A 17,827-nucleotide genomic window follows, 5' to 3' on the forward strand; every position below is an offset into this window, starting at 1 on the left:
CACCCCACCCACCCCAAAAAAAAAAAATTAAAACAATATTAATATTTTTTAAAAAGTTTATTCGTTAGACAAATATCGAACATTGAGATGAAAAATATATAATTTCATTATGAAATATATGTTGTTTGACTTCTTTTTATTATTCTGGCTTGCCTTTCGTGTTGAATAAAATTTATAATTATAAAATAGGGCATGGGAAACGAGTTTTTACTAGTGTATAATATTTATTTGAAAATATATAATTATAGGTAAAAAAATGGATACCACATATATCTAAATCACAAAATCTAAATTAAGGTGTAAGGATCGCCAATATAATATAAAGAGAACATATATTCACCTTATAAGAGATCGATTGTAAGATTTTTAAACAGTTACTTTCGCAAATATATACCTCCTTAACTCCTACATTAGCTTAAGATGCGAAAATTATTCGAATCATATAAATAGATCATTTATCGGTAAGAATCTAAAGTAGGATCCTTTAATACTATGAACTTCTCATTTTATTATTTTAAAGAATGAGAAGTTTTAATTAGCGATACAAGTGTTATGTTAAGATACATGCAAATTTCAAAGAGTATTATATAACCATGCAAATATAATTTGACATATTTTAACATAATTTCGATCTAATTAAAAGTCTTTTTTAATTATCGTATTCATTTTAAATGCATAAATAGTAAGAAAGTCACTTTTTTCTTTTATATAAAGAAGATAATAATTAAACTGATTTTAGAAGAGGAGAATGAAAATACAAATACGTAATTAGCAATTAGTTGACTTACTTTACATTTAACACATTAATTTGATTTTATTTGCATGTGCTTAATTATATCAATCATTTAAATCTATCTTGGCCATATAACCAAACTTCAAATCACTCCAAATTATAGACCTGAAGATTCTTTTATCTTTGAAGTTAATTACACTAAGCATCACCCCTGTTAAAATTATTATCACGTAATCAGCTAGTCACATCTTTAAATTTTGAAAATAACTTATTATAAAAATCTAGGATAAGACTGTATACCATAAAAGTATAATAGATATCTTTTTTATCACTTTACTATTCAAAACTAATAAATAAATGTTCTTTTATTATTATTATTTTTATTAATCTAGAGATAACTAGGGCTCTCAATATTTTATTAGCAACAAAAGTTACTTGTCAAACACAAAATATAATTCCAAATCCTTAAACTCTCAAAAAGGAAATTCAATTTCTAGACGTATTTAATTTCAAGTGGCTAATTTAATTCATTTTTTTAAGAAATAAATAATTTGTGTGACAAGTTTCCAAAATATTGCTCACAATGAAAGGTGATAACACGAAAATACAATATCCCCATCACTTTGCAAAATCTTCAATGAAAATAACAAGTTTTTAAAAGTTATAAAAGAATCTAATACAAGGAAAACAACAAAAACAAGAAATCAAAAGCTTCAAAAAAATAATAAAACAAAACAAAGCCTAAAATTCACGTTAAATTCTAGATATTCCTAAAATATATTATTGATAAATAAAATGTGTAACAACATAAGAAAAGAAATCTAATTTTTTTTTTTTGTAAAATATTCACACAATTAAATAATTATTTATATGATAGTTTCATGAATATTCAATATATTATCTGATAAAAGTAATAACTAATCATTATAAACAAATTTTAGTGCTAGAAATCTCTAATAAAATCTCCATCCTTAATCTATAAGATAAAAATACATTACATAATTACCTTCGATAACTTTAACACTAGACGTTCCTAAATTGAAAATTATCTAAAAAGATCAATATAATAAACGTTTCATATATACTCCAAATCTTTTTGATTTTCTCTTTTCATTGTCTTTTTTCTTTAATAATCCACCTGATGTTTGGTGTTCATTAGAGTTTTGATTAAATCTGAATCATACATTATATGAATCATTTAAAGATAACACTTCCAATATGATTTTTTCATACCCAAAACTTAAATTCGAAACTCTATAATTAATTCTACCGCAAAACCATAACCTATGTTGGTCTTTTCATGACCCATCCAAAAGAGAATTTTGCACTTTCATCATGAATATTTGCATAAAAAATATGGAGAAAAAAAGTAGAAAAGAAGAAAGTTGAGGAAAAGGAAAAAAAAGGTTTGAAAATAAAAAAGGGTTTGAATGAACATAATATAGAAATATAGGTCCTTTTTAGGCACAAGTTTAGTCAACAATAAAGTAAAGAGCATCTTAAATAAGATAACTTTTTTTTTTGTCCACGTCTTCTCTTCTTGCTCAAGCAAACAAGTATATATATATAAATAACTTTTAAAAAAATATAATATTTTGCCCCTCAAAATGGAATTTAATTAATTAATTAGTGGAGCCACATTAAATAATCACATCACACTGCCACCCTTTGACTGGTCCAAAATTGAGGTTGCCATGCCCCTCAAGTAACATCATCCTTTAAATATAGAAATAATATTTATTTACTTTTATTTGATCGTATTAAGATCCTGACTAATTCGAACTCATAACAAATTGATAATTACTAATGCATTTATTTCATATTATTTTTGTACGTTCTATAAATAATCTCTAAACTTCTTATATTTATCTAGAACTTTTATTATATGCATGATGAGTTTACATAATTCATTTAGCAGAAATAAAGCGTGTTAAAGTGAGTCATATTATAGAGTCGAATATTATATATATAAAAAAATTTAAAATTCTATCACTTGAAAAAATGATATAGTACGATTAGGATATCTCTTCCTTCTATCAAAGATTTTAAACTCAAACTTTGAGAGCGGGAGGAAATTTTTATAAGACGCATTTTTACACTTTAATAAATACTATACGGTACAAATATTATGAATCGGGTTAATAAGTTTCACCAGATAATGTAAAATAAGCTAAACATAAATTTTTTTTTATCTTACTCACTTTAGCTACATAAAATTACATGTTCTCTTCTTTAAATGGTTGGTCTTCAAATTTTGTCTTTTAAATAGAAACTGAAGTCATACTTGAATATAACTTGTGATACGTTATGATAACGAAAATACAAATTTTTAATATTTATTGCGAGAACGATAAATTAAAGATCAACACGAAATGGGGATAAAATTGAAAATGACCCTTTAAACTAGACCCATTAAGCTTGCCCTTAACCCGAGAAAAGCACTCATTAGGCCCAAATATGATGGACTCAAAAAGTGGGCTGGGCCTATGAGTGCTCAATTGTTTGCAAATGGGCCAATCGATATCCCCAAGGGCAAATTTCATAATTAACTCTGATAAAAAATAGGATTAATCACGGAAATTTTACCTTTTAGTTACTTATTACCATCATCCCCTGCAATTTTTCAAAATCTCTCATTTTCGTGTATAACGTTAATGTATCTCGCGCATCACATTAGTGTGTCAAGTATAAAATGTACCTCGCGCATAGATTAGTGTATCTCGCACATCAGATTAGTGTATCTCGCACATCAGATTAGTGTATTTGGCGTATCAGATTAGTGTATCATGTATAAAATGTACATCGCGCATCAGATTAGTGCATCTCGTGCATCAGATTAGTGTATCTCGCGCATCAAATTAATGTATCTCGCGTATTAGATTAATGTATCAGCGGTTATATTTTTGTATATGTTTTAAGGAATTTTTGTAATTATAAACTTTTAAGGGATATTGTAATTTTGCCTTAAAAGTATGTGATTTATGTAATTTGTCCAAAAAAAAGTAACAATTAACTTTTAACTTTGATAAAATAAACAAATTATCTTTTAACTTTGAATATATTATATGTTATGTCATTTTGAAATAAGTTCATTTGATGGAACATTAACCATGATTATTAGATAAATATTAATGAAACTACCTAAAAAGCAAAACAAACTTTACAACGTTAAAAAAAAAGTTTCATTAAATGCTAGACAAATTAATTATTTGAAGATGACTTTTTAGGTTGGCAAAAGTGTAAAAATTCAACATTTTTCATCATTAAGTAGAGAGTATATCTCACTTCTCTAGGCAAAAAATGATTCTAATTAAATCTTAGGGTTCTGATAATTGAAGAGAATGTCATCCTAATGTCACATATAAGCTCATAGATTAAAAATAAAATTCTTAGTTTCTTATGCCTATGTTTGAAATATGTTGGATCTATGATTTTTTTAAAAATTTCCCATTCGATGTTAGGAGTACACATTGGAGCATCGACTAAATCTTAATCGTGCGATACTTCCAATAATTTTTTTTTTATATCTAGAGCTCAAATTCGAAATCTCTTATTAGGGGTGAAGCTGTCTCATCAGTGCACCACAAACTCGTATTGATAAGGTGTTTACTATTATCTTAGTGTCAAGGTGCACAAATGGTGTATACATTATTGATATTCTTGGTCATCCAAATTATTCATATCTATTGGCACAATAATCTTGCACTTTTGATTGATTACTGTTTTATTTTGCCATAAAAACGTGATTATAATAGTTGATAACTTGATGCCAAATTGATTTCACTACTTCCATTTACTTAGAGCCTAATTAATCTAGGATGAGTTATATTACTAAGATAGAAATTGTCGAGCTCAAACATGACTATATAATAAAGTCATTGCCTCACATAGAGATGTAACATATGTATCATAGATACTCCCTCCGTCCAGAATTGTTTGTCATGTTGCGCTTATCAAAAGTCAATCTGACTAATTTTCAAAGGTAAATTAGATCACATTAATTCGATATTTTAAACAAAAAAAATTAGACATTTTAAAATTATATGAAAAGTATTATAAATTACAATTTTTCGCATATTAATATAATAAAAAAAATACATCTTAAAATGTTAGTCAAAATTTTTATAATTTCTCTAAAAATAGAAATCATGACAAACAATGCCGAACGGAGAGAGTATTAAATTGTCAATCCAACTAACTTTTACGAGGTGTCTATACCTCCCACCGTATTAATTATCGTCTAAATAAAGTAGGGATAGATATTTAAAAAATCATTAATTAATAGATTTTGATCTATTAATCTTGTAACTTGGCATTATCATCATGTATTATATTCCGTTACTTAAACGACACTAATAAATCCTGTTGAATCATAATTGGTTATTATTAATTTGGATTAAAATACTAAAATTTGTGTCAATGTAGAGACTAATTTGGCAATAAATGGCTGGAGGTAGGTGATTAATATAAGGACAACTATTGTGACATCAATCAAATAAGATAATTTAAATTAAAGTTAGTCAAAAAGGAAAATAGACCCCTCAAATTTGAAGTAAATTTTCACCTTTTTTAAATTTGAATCAACAATTGGAGTGAAAATGATTAATCCAATCGTTAATCGTTTGATGAGAAGTATAAGGTATTAAAATTAATAGTAGTATAAAATTCATCATTAACAATATAGTATTTAACTAGCATTTTGATATTAATATACTCTTTCTGTTTCAAAATAAGCGTAACTTTAGCTTATTTCACGTCTATTTAGAAAAATAATAAATATAAAATATAGTTTATTAAATTACCCTTATTTATAACTAGACACTACTAAAAAGAAGTAGTTTTTAAATATGAACGTTTAGTATTAATAATTTTACCATATTTGCCATTTTTTTAAAATTAAAGCGAAAAGATATTTTGAGACAAAGAAAGTATACTCAGCAATACGATAGTTGTCTGCCGAAGAAATATATACGTGTATGAAGGAATCTATATTTACAACATTTTATATCATGAGATATAAGGTAAATAAAATATATTTGGATATTAATTTACGTGGATCGAAATAACTAAAATGAAACACTCTTGATTCTTGAACTAAACAATTTTTTAAAAAAGAAAGTAAATAAAACACATCTAAATTCTTGCATTAGTACATATATAATTGCTAGATTAACAATGAATGTGTTTTATTATTGTAAATTTTGATTTTAGTATTCGTGAAGTCTAATTAAGCATATTATAATTAGACTATTTTTTACAATTATATTACTGTCAAATATGAAGTAAAAAATTCAAACTTAATGTAATTAACACGGATAATTAAGTGATGAAACAATTGATTATCATGGTAAATTTATGAATATTCGCAAGGGAATTATAAGTACATGTTTCAATTAATTAAATGTTAAATATGCTTAATCATATATCACAATTCATAAAGACTAAATTCAAAATTTATTAAAAACTCAAGTACCAAAAGGGCAACATTATATTTAAAGGATTATTTAGGTATTTAGCCTTTTATTAATTATTTAAGTGGCAGAAATAGAGTCCTAATATTTAATTAGAAAAAAATATGTTGATAATTAAACCAGGAGTGCTAAAGTGTAATTATTATTATTAGGATCCAAATTGATAAAGACACCCCAAATGGACCATGCAAATATATCAGCCAATTATATAATTGATTAGATTGCCAACAAAATTTTCAATAAATTTGAAATTTTCCACTAATAATTATGGAGAGGATTTTATTAATATGTTCTCCATTTTCCATTAAACATATTATAATCATGGTAATATCTTAATGATTGACCCCATTATTTTGATTACTAGGACAAAACAAAGATATTCCTTTGAATTTTTAACCAAAAATGGCGTAAGGATCGCAAGAGAGCAAAGTATACAATTCTATTATATATAGTTATGAGGTTGTTTATAAGCATGATTGATATCATAATTAGATTGAAACTTTCGAGAAAAAACTTTGAGTTGAGAGTTGGGCAATTCTATGATGAACTAAACATATACTACTAAATTACAAAAATGAACTAGATATACTAAGACACGTGAGAGAATTATGTTAAAGTAACTCGACAGATTGAATCATAAAACAAAAAATTTGTTTGATTTTTTACCACACATGACAAGTTTTCGTCCCTACAAAATTTTGAAAATTCTCATAAATTAAGTTTTCAAAACTTGATTGTTTAATTAAACAAGTCTAATATATATGACTAACGAGACAACAAACAATTTTGTTGGTTAACTAAAAATATTCAATGAGATCATCATCTGAATAAACAACAGGCTAGGGTTGGTTTAATTGGCAACCAATATGATAATTGATCTATGCTTGGTTACTAATTGAGACAAGATAAATGAGATCTTGTACCTCTTTCTTAAAATATTTAAGGTCTTTTCGAAAAATATTATTTTTTTAAAACATGAATTGCTATTTTAGAAAATTTAAGACAAAATTATTTATTTTATTGTCATGTTACACTTAATATAATAATTGTTTTTCAAGTTTAACATCTTCATTCTGACACTATCACGATCAAGATCATTGTGATTGACATCTACATTAATTTGTCGGTTCAAAGGTATCGTGGCACACAAATAGTTTGCATCGAGTGACCCATTTTCAAGGTCAAACAAACCCCAAAGCAGGTAAATTCCTCATTTTGCCGGTTTTTCGTGTGCTATAGTCCATGAATTTTCGGTGATCCGGAATTCCACCATCATTTTTGCCAAAATTTTTCGTGGATGTCCGTTAAGAACTTAGTTGTGGAGCCAGTTAGTCACCAAGGCCAACACGGTCCATTTTCAAGGTCAAACAAGCCCCAGAGCAAGTAAACCCCCATATTTTGTTGATTTTTCGTGTGCTAGGATTTTTGGTGATTCGAAATTTCAACGTTATTTTTGCCAAAAATTTTCATGGACGTCCGTTAAGAACTTAGCTATGGAGCCAGTTGATCACCACGGCCAAAACGACGCATTTTCAAGGTCAAACGAGTCCACAACAGATAAACCCCCTCATTGTTGATTTTCCGTGTGTTATAGTCCATGAATTTTTGATAATCCATAATTACGATGTCAGTTTTGTCAAAAATTTACGTGGACGTCTGTTAGGAACTTAGATATGGAAACAGTTGCTCAACAAGGCCAAAACGAACCAAATTCAAGGTCAAACAAGCCTAGAGCAAGTAAACCCCCCATTTGGATTTCCAAAATTTCGACGCCATTTTTGCCAATTTTTTCGTGAAAGTCCGTTAAGAACTTAGTTGTAGAGCCAGTTGGTCACCACAACCAAAACGATCCATTTTCAAGGTCAAACGAGTCCAAAGCATGTAAAACCCCCATTTTGTTTTTTTCCGTGTTGTATAATCCATGGATTTTTGGTGATCCAGAATTCCGAAGTCATATTTTGTCAAAAATTTTCGTGGACGTCTGTTAAGAACTTAGTTATGTAGCTAGTTGGTCACCACAACAAAAAACGACCCATTTTCAAGGTCAAATGAGCCCCAGAGCAGATAAATCCCTCATTCTTCGATTTTTTTTGTGTGTTTTAGTCCATGAATTTTTGGTTATCCGAAATTTCGATGTGATTATTACCAATTTTTTTGTGGACGTCCGTTATAAACTTAGTTATGGACCCAATTGGTCACCACGGCCAAAACGACTCATTTTCAAGGTCAATTGAGCCCTAGAGCAGGTAAACACCCCCCCCCCCATTTTGTCAATTTTTCGTGTGCTATAGTCCATGAATTTTTGGTGATCCAAAATTTCGATGTCATTTTTGACAAATTCGTTCGTGGACGTCTGTTAAGAACTTAGATATCGAGCCAGTTGGTCACTACAACCAAAACGATCCATTTTCAAGGTCAAACGAGCCGTAGAGCATGTAAACCCCCATTTTGCTGATTTTCATGTGCTATAGTCCATGAATTTTTGTTGATCTAGAACGTAGACGTTATTTTTGTCAAAATTTTTTGTGGATGTCCATTAAGAATTTAGCTACGGAGTCTATTTGTTAACATGGCCAAAATGACCCATTTTCAAGGTCAAACGAGCTCAGGGCAGGTAAACCCTCATTTGCCAATTTTTCGTGTGCTGTAGTCCATGAAATTTTGGCAATTCGAAAATCGATGTCATTTTTGACAAATTCGTTTGTGGACGGCCGTTAAGAACTTAGATATCGAGCCAGTTGGTCACTACAATCAAAACGATCCATTTTCAAGGTCAAACGAGTCGTAGAGCATGTAAACCCCCATTTTGCTGATTTTCATGTGCTATAGTCAATGAATTTTTGTTGATCTAGAACGTCGACGTCATTTTTGTCAAATTTTTTTGTGGAAGCCCATTAAGAATTTAGCTATAGAGTCTGTTTGTTAACATGACCAAAATGACCCATTTTCAAGGTCAAACGAGCTCAGAGCAGGTAAACCCCCATTTGCCAATTTTTCGTGTGCTATAGTCCATGAAATTTTGGCAATTCGAAAATTTGATGTCATTTTTGTCAAAATTTTTCGTGAACGTATGTTAAGAACTGAGTTATGGAGCCAGTTGGTCACCACGGTCAAAATAACCCATTTTCAAGGTCAAACGAGCTCCAGAAAAATCCAGATGTCATTTTCGCCAAAAATTTTCGTGAACGTCCATTAAAGACTTAGTTATGGAATTAATTGATCACCACGGTTAAAACATTTAATTTTCAAGGTCAAACAATCCCCTAAACAGGTTAATTAATTTTTCAATATAAATGATAACAAAATAGTCAACAAAATAAAGATTAGATACCCGTTTCAATTGATATTTTTCTAAAGCACACCACAAATATTATGAGATGGAGGGAGTACTAATTATTTATATAGTATCGCCATTTTGTCTATAATTTTTTTATTATTTGAAGTGTTAACATCAATAATATAATTACGTAATTTTATAAAATTAAATTTAAAAGATGATAGAATATACATAAATATTATCTTTATTATGAGAGTAGATTTATTTTTTTTGATAAACTCTGAGTCAAATATTTGAATTGATTAATCAAATACAAATTATTATTTTTATAAAAAATATCATAAAATAAATATAACTTCAAAAGTTCATTACATTTTTCATCTCTATCACCCCTTATTGTCGGAATTAGTTGCCCATACATTATATTTTATTTTACGTTTCAAACTATAATAAATTAAGCTATTTTACACGAATATTACTTTATAACTTACCTTTCGAAAATATCTTAGGAAATTTAACATTACTCCATATGGACACACTAAATTTCAACTATTCTTTTAATATTATTTACATTTATATATAAGTCAATTTATCAATTTCATAATTAGTCAAATGATATGCAAAAACACTATCATTACGGAAATATTTTTTAATACTTAAAATGTTGCATATGAATGCACGAAACGTGGAAAACTTTCAAACAAAAGAAGACAAACAACAAATAACAACAAAATATATATATTATAAAAATCTAATCTAGATCGAAAATTTAAATATATGTAAAAAATTAAAATTAAAAAATTATTTAGAAAAAAAGAAAAATTCATTTCTTAACAAACCAACTTAAAGACCAACAAATTAAAATTAAAAAAAAAATTGTTTTACTTAGCTAAAAATTAATTTTTGAAAATATCGAATCGGCCAAATACATAAGCAGATTCCTAAACTTGTTAAGTTTTTTTCTTCAGGTACCTCAACTAATCATTGAACCCCCATAATTTGTTCCGTTTAAACAAATACCGTTGTCTAATGTGAAATTAGATTTGTGAGGGGTATTGATAGAGTATATATATGTTATTCCACAAATCATTAGTCCAATTGATGGTGAAAATGTTTGAGAATAATTGTGTTTTACTTTAAGTCATTTGAACACATTAGAAAACAAATGAGATTAGCACGGTTTGTCTTCATTATTTCAATCAAAATTATTACAATTCGAACACAATTGAAGACATTTACAATAAAAAAATTGATCAAAATCAATCAACAGTGTTTTAAAAAAACAAATGATAGTGATTTAATGATTCAATTAAAAAATAACATAGTTGAAATATCTAAGAGAAAAAACTCAATAAGTTTAGAAATTTGTTTACGTATTTGACCTATCGAATCGAATATCGAATATTAGGCCCATAAATAGGATGAGCTTCTTCCTGGTGCTGGCGCGTGTAGAAATGTTCCTGACAAATGTCTCTATGAATAGACAACATTTGTCCTACTTAATATTCTTACTATTTCACCCGCCAACTCTAAAATCTTTTTGTTTCATTCACTTTTTTTCAAAATTCAATTTTTTTTAATAATTAATAAAAATTAATAATCCCCTGTTCATTTTTTTTTTAATTTGGGGTTCTTTCTTGTTTTCACCGAACTTTGACTGTGAGATTTTGAGGAAAAAAAAGTTTTTTTTTTTTGCAAGTGTTCAAGTATGTGGACTTAAAATTAGTGTTTTTTTTTTTAAAATAAAATCTTGATGATGGGTTCTAGGAAGAATCAGAGTGTTGGATTTAGTAATAGTTATGATTATTCATTCAAGATTCTTCTTGTTGGAGATTCTGGTGTTGGAAAAAGTAGTCTTCTTCTCACTTTTATTTCACATCATCTTTTTCAAGATCTTTCTCCAACTGTTGGTAAGTAAAAAAATTCAAACACCCTTTTTTTTATGAATTTGTTTGTTTGTTAGTTCTTTTTTCATTTAAAGTTTTGATCTTTGTTAGATATATGTTGTGTTTGTGTTTTTTGTTTGGTTGAGTTTGATTGGAATAACAAGGTAGAGGTAGAGGTAAGGTTTGCGTACAAATTGTATTATATGGATCCCACTTGTGGGATAGTGGTGAGCTTGTTGTTCTTGTTTGGTTGGTTGAGTTAGATTCTAATAATTTTGTTGTCATAGGCGGAGTTAAGGTTTTGAGTTGATGGATTTTGGATTATAGGCGGAGCTAGGATTTTGAGTTGATGGGTTTTGGATTATAGGTGGAGCTAGGATTTTGAGTTGATGGATTATGTATTATAGGGTGAGCTAGGATTTTGAGTTGATGGAATTTGAATTATAGGCGGAGTTAGGATTTTGAATTGATGGATTCTGGAATATAGGTGGAGCTAGGAATTTGGATTATAGGCTGAGCTAGGATTTTGAGTTGATGGAATTTGGATTATAGGCGGAGCTAGGATTTTGAGTTGATGGAATTTGGATTATAGGCGGAGCTAGGATTTTGAGTTGATGGAATTTGGATTATAGGTGGAGCTAGGATTTTTTGTTGATGGATTTTGGATTACAGGGTGAGCTAGGATTTTGAGTTGATAGAATTTGGATTATAGGCGGAGCTATGATTTTGAGTTAATGGATTTAGGATTATAGAAGGAGCGAGGATTTTGAGTTGATGGAATTTGGATTATAAGCGGAGCTAGGATTTTGAGTTGATGAAATTTGGATTATAAGCGGAGTTAGGATTTTGAATTGATGGATTCTGGATTATAGGTGGAGCTAGGATTTTGGATTATAGGCGGAGCTAGGATTTTGAGTTGATGGAATTTGGATTATAGGCGGAGCTAGGATTTTGAGTTGATGGATTATGGATTATAGGGTGGGCTAAGATTTTGAGTTGATGGATTCTGGATCATAAGCGGAGCTAGGATTTTGGATTATAGGCGGAGCTAGGATTTTGAGTTGATGGATTCTGGATTATAGGGTGAGCTAGAATTTTGAGTTGATGGATTCTGGATCATAGGCTGAGCTAAATTAGTTTTTAAACCAACCGATCATAGGTCTGAGCTAGTAGTTCTCAAAACTCTACCACTACTACGTTGTTCTGTTTTCATTTGCAATGTTGATGAATCGAAGATAACCCCTTGTAATTCTCTGTATGTCGTTCGGTTAACCTGATGCGCCAATGGTTCATGCGTTAAACTTTTTGTGCAAATTGCAATGGTTTTTCCACGTTTGACGTGAGGGTGCAGTCTTTATCAGGACTTACATGGCACATAATCCGCCCTTCAAACTTTCTTTCTTTTCAAAAAGTTGAAATTTCCTCTGATCTCCTAAACATAGTTCAAATGCATTACATTATATTCCGATATAGTGCCTTTCAATTTATTACATTGATTACTTGAGGAAATGGAGAAAGCGGATCGCTCACATTATATTTGAAATGTTAAGGTGTGGACTTCAAAATCAGGATGCTAACGGTTGGTAGCAAGAGGTTGAAATTAACAATTTGGGACACAGGTAATAAACATGATTTTGACGTTACGCTATTTTATATTGGAAATTATATCACTTAGTCGTGCTGAAAATAAAATTAAAGTACAAAATTCAGAGTAAAAGCAGTATTGGCAGGTGTGTGCCTTCTACCGAAAAAATGCACCGACAGAAATATCATGTCTCTCAACTTATACTTCTTAAAAGTCGTCAATTTCTCCTTTTATGCAATCTCAAGTAAGGCTTTTGAGTATCCGTTATCTCTGTGCAGCTGGACAAGAGAGGTTTGGAGCATTAACAAGTTCATATTATCGAGGGGCTCACGGAATAATTCTAGGTAAGACATGAGAGATAATTGCTCTTGCTTTCTGAATTAGTTTATGATTGTTCGATATGTGGCTTAATTTGTGTCATTGCTGCGGAACTGAACTGCTAGTTGCTATTTTTAACGTTGACTAATATTGATCTTTTCTAATTTTAGTGTATGATGTAACAAGACGAGAGACCTTTACAAACTTATCAGAAACTTGGGCGAAGGATATAAAGTCTTACTCCACAAATCCCGAGTGTATCAAGATGCTAGTTGGGAACAAAGTCGATAGGGTGAGTGTAGCTTATCCAAAACTATTACTAAAGCCATTTTGATTGTCTTATAATTTCCGTCCCATCAATCATGCTCAAGAATTCTCATCTTTAACACATATGCACGAAAAAACTCAAGCTCAATTACGGTGAATTTGCTCATTTTACCGACACATCTTGTTTCCAGGATAGTGAAAGAGCTGTAACTAGAGAAGAAGGCCTGGCATTTGCGAAGGAGCACAATTGTTTATTTCTCGAATGTAGTGCGAGGACAAGAGAAAACGTGCAACTATGTTTCAAAGATCTCACACTGAAGGTACTCCTCAAAGACCCTTTTGCTCCGCTATTGTTTAAGCTATAGTCGATCGTAGTTTCTTGTATCCACGTATATTGATGTTTGATTTATCAGTTAGTTTTTCATGTGTGTTAGCCCATGGATATTTGGCGATACAACTTTTAGTCAGTTGTTTTGAAAAAACTTTATGAGACCCTCTGTAATGAGTTGGGGTCACAGTACATAATGAAATGTATCATTCAATTCATATTTCGTTTGTTGTTTCACATATCAACTTTTCTTCAACTCCGCAAGCTAGTTTGTTGCGGTGTATGATTCCGTTACACTTGATGTTTTGCTAAACTGCTCAAATTCCCTTAAACAGATACTGGATGTACCAAGTCTAGTGGAGAAAGGTTCCGCCGTGGTGAAAAAACAAATCTCGAAACAGAAAGAAGTGCACAAGTCTCAACGTAACGGAAACTGTTGCTCCTAGTTGAAATACTTGCTACACTATACTGCAACTGTACTGAGGAGATCTCGTAAATGAGCAATGCTCGTTACGAAGATGTGCAGTCAAACAACGACAGGTTCGTCGTTGAAGGTGCTGTTCTTTTTTCTTCGCTGGCCGTAGCTAGATTTTGTTCGTGTATGTATATGTAAAGGTTTATTTTTTTTTGTTCATTTGTGAAATCTTTACAAGAATGGTGTCATAATCGCCCCGTCTACATCTCACGGGGAGATGTAGAAGGTGGAAGCGGAAGTTCCTACATAAGTTGTCGGATCCTCAAAAGGAAAATGTAGAAGTTTTGTAACAAAATGATTTTGCTGTCTTATAGAAAGTTGTTCAATATCAATATTTCTTGGAGAGGGGTGTGACCAAAACAATTTTTGGATTATACAGAGTTGTTAGCTCAAGGGAAAATAGATTGTAGCAATAGAAGTTTTTTTTTTTTTTTTTTCATATATTGCTCTATTTTATCGATAAAAAATTTTAGACTATAGTTTAATGTTTACAATAACTTATAAACTTTGTAGATCTGAAAGATTTTCAATTGTTCAAAAGAGTTGGTTTAGACTACGGCCTAAAGATTCATAAATTAAGAAAAAATTAATAGTATCGCTTTTTTCGCAAAAAAAAAAGAGTAAAAGTAGGGAGGCAAACTTTTTTTAAATCTATTTCTAATTCCTAAATATACATTTTATTGTAGTATAATTTTTTTAAAAAAATTACCACTTAGAGAAGTTGCATAAATTCCTTCTGCGATATGTTTCTTTATCTTATCTATACATCTTTATCTCTTTTCGGACATGTTTTGAATTCTTTTCGAATATATTTTTTTCTTTTGGATATATTACTGTTTCCTCTCGATACATCTTCTCTCGAATACATACACCTGTGAGCTATGTATTTGCACGTTTTTTGGTGCTTTAATTTGAATTTTTTTTTTATAATTTAGAAAAGAATATGTTGTAATTAATTTGGAATATTATAATTTTTTTCATTTTATATATTTTATATATTGTGACGTGGGGGAGACGATTACTAGAAAGAGAATTACAGTGAGAGTTGTTTTGGATGTATAATAACATTTATAATTTACTAGTCTGTCTTTCTCTTAAAATATTTTTAAATTAAATAATCTCTTGAGGAAATAAAAATATTCACAAAAGTTAATATCTTATCGATAACACATAAGTTAAATTAACCTTATTTAAAGCTCTTTTTAATTAAAATAATTAGCAGGCTACAGCAAATGTACAGTTGTTATTTTCTTAGACAAAAACAATGCTATGAAAAAAAGAAAAAAATCTATAAGAATCTAATTTTCATATTTTGCCTAATTTCTTATCTAACACATAGCTTATAACTTCATTAATCATCATTATAGTGAGATTAATAAGTTATTAAGGAGAGAATTAATGAGGGAATTACCAATATGGCTAGTTATTTTATTGGTTTTATTTTATTTTATTTCAATGCAAGTTATTATTATTAATGGAGAAGAAATATTTCTTGAGTGGCATGTTGATGAAGATTATAATATCAAACCAGTATCTGTGGATCAACCAGTATGATCTCAAAAATCTTCCAATTTTTTTTTAGAGTTGTTTTCTATCGGAGCGTATTTAGAATTTAAATTTATGGATTCTGAATTAAGAATCGGTGAAAAATTATAGTTTGTGTTTTAGAATATGGTCTCAAGTGCTAGTATATTATTCTGAATTTAAAAGCGGAGTTCTAGTAATTGAGATCATGAATTTAACTTTTGTATATATGATTCGCGAAATTTTTGATACGTATACTATCTTAAATCACAGTTATTAAGTCTGATCGAACTCGTTAATAATTTTAAGAGTAACTTACTTCAAGTGCAAGGTATTGAAGTTATCAATTAACTTTAGTACTACATATTTTCTTTTGATTTATGCTCAAAGTATATATAGATATGCCAAAAAATAATAAAAATCATATATATAGTTAATACTCATTCAGAACTCACTATATATTTACAAGGTATTATAATTTTAATTTTTTTTTCAGGTGATAACTATCAATGGCAAATTTCCTGGACCTCTATTGAATGCAACCACCAATGATAATATTCATGTCAATGTGTTCAATAATATGGACAAATATCCTGTCCTTATTACATGGTAAATTCTAAGAATACTTTTAATGATGTAACAATTAATTAACGATAATATATAATTGTCGTTAAATATATTATTTTAGAGGCAATTAATATTTTTTGTAAGTGTCCCCAAAGCCAGGGGCAGAGCTACCTTGTATGAAGGGGATTCATCCGAACCCCATTCAACGGAAAATTATTACATGATTAAAATAAGTTTATATGTATATATAGTAGATGTCGAATCCCCTTCGGCTATCTATTTCTACACATTTTGAACCTCCTTATTGAAAATTCTGGCTCCGCCTCTGCGGTCAAAACCTATAGTGACATTAGATTCAACGACAATTAACTGATATCGATAAAAGCTTTAGCGTTCTCTGTTAATACACATATTTATTGCTTTTAAAAATTATTTTTGTTGTAACATAAGATCACTTCGCCCTGCATCTCCTCTCTCTACCCCAAATTCACCCCGATCTCTCCATCCCCTCCCCGTCCCGTTCCACCCCATCAACTCCACTTCCATATCATAGTGTTCGCTTAAATTATGTAAAGATACTTTTACAACACATTTTTTTCGTGAAAAATATTTTTTTTCGTACCCGATACACCCTATATAACAAGGCAAGTTTTTCTTTATTGGGCCTTATAGGAATGGGATCCAACAAAGGCATAACTCATGGCAAGATGGAGTTTCGGGTACCAATTGTGCGATCCGGCCCAATACTAATTGGACTTATGAGTTTCAATTAAAAGACCAAATTGGAAGTTTCTTCTATTTCCCAACCTTACATTTCGAAAAGGCCGGTGGAGCATTCGGCCCAATTCGAATTAACAATCGGGTCAGGATCCAACCCCCATTCGCGGAGCCCGAAGGGGATTTCGATCTTCTCGTCGGTGATTGGTATGACAATAGCTTCAAGGTGATAATCGTATCCATATGTTTCATTTCTTAAGTTTGTATTGTTACTGCATATTTGACGATAATATAATTCTACGAATATTCAGATATAACATATTTTTTAAGATGAAGATATCTAAAACACACATTTTAATAGGTTGAAGGTTAATTATGATAAAGTCATATAATATACATCCCTATAATTTATCTTGTACTGATTTCATGCTTCATCTTCTAATAAAAAGTTAATAAATTTTCACCTTTAATTTTTTTCCTTGCATCTTAAAAAATTTCCTTTAATTAAATTATTTTAAATTTGTAAAAAAAAAAAAATTAATAGGTTATTGGAGACAAGTTGGCACATGAAGGCTACAATAAAACTCCAAATATGATGCTTATGAATGGGAAAGGTTCATATTTAGATCCAAAAGCAAAATCCAATGAATCCTTCACAATAAATCAAGGTAATATAACC

The 17,827-nt window shown here is 29.7% G+C and overlaps 2 protein-coding genes across 2 annotated transcripts in view; both read left to right on the plus strand.

The window, feature by feature from the left end:
• Positions 1–11,094: 11,094 nt before the first annotated feature.
• On the plus strand, positions 11,095–14,714 carry LOC107003493 (ras-related protein RABC2a-like). Its single transcript, XM_015201836.2, has 6 exons — positions 11,095–11,391; positions 12,918–12,986; positions 13,231–13,296; positions 13,441–13,562; positions 13,729–13,857; positions 14,201–14,714. The coding sequence occupies exons 1-6, from the start codon at positions 11,235–11,237 to the stop codon at positions 14,309–14,311; spliced, it is 654 nt and encodes a 217-aa protein (XP_015057322.1). The 5' UTR covers positions 11,095–11,234; the 3' UTR covers positions 14,312–14,714.
• Positions 14,715–15,795: 1,081 nt separating this feature from the next.
• LOC107003562 (monocopper oxidase-like protein SKU5) overlaps positions 15,796–17,827 on the plus strand; it is a 5,089-nt gene continuing 3,057 nt past the window's right edge. The window contains exons 1-4 of the mRNA XM_015201899.1: positions 15,796–15,888; positions 16,361–16,473; positions 17,104–17,374; positions 17,693–17,816. Coding sequence (XP_015057385.1) covers positions 15,796–15,888; positions 16,361–16,473; positions 17,104–17,374; positions 17,693–17,816 — 601 coding nt within the window. The remainder of the gene's footprint in view (positions 15,889–16,360; positions 16,474–17,103; positions 17,375–17,692; positions 17,817–17,827) is intronic.

This window comes from Solanum pennellii, chromosome 11 (genome assembly GCF_001406875.1).
Source record: "Solanum pennellii chromosome 11, SPENNV200".
Classification (NCBI taxonomy): domain Eukaryota; kingdom Viridiplantae; phylum Streptophyta; class Magnoliopsida; order Solanales; family Solanaceae; genus Solanum; species Solanum pennellii.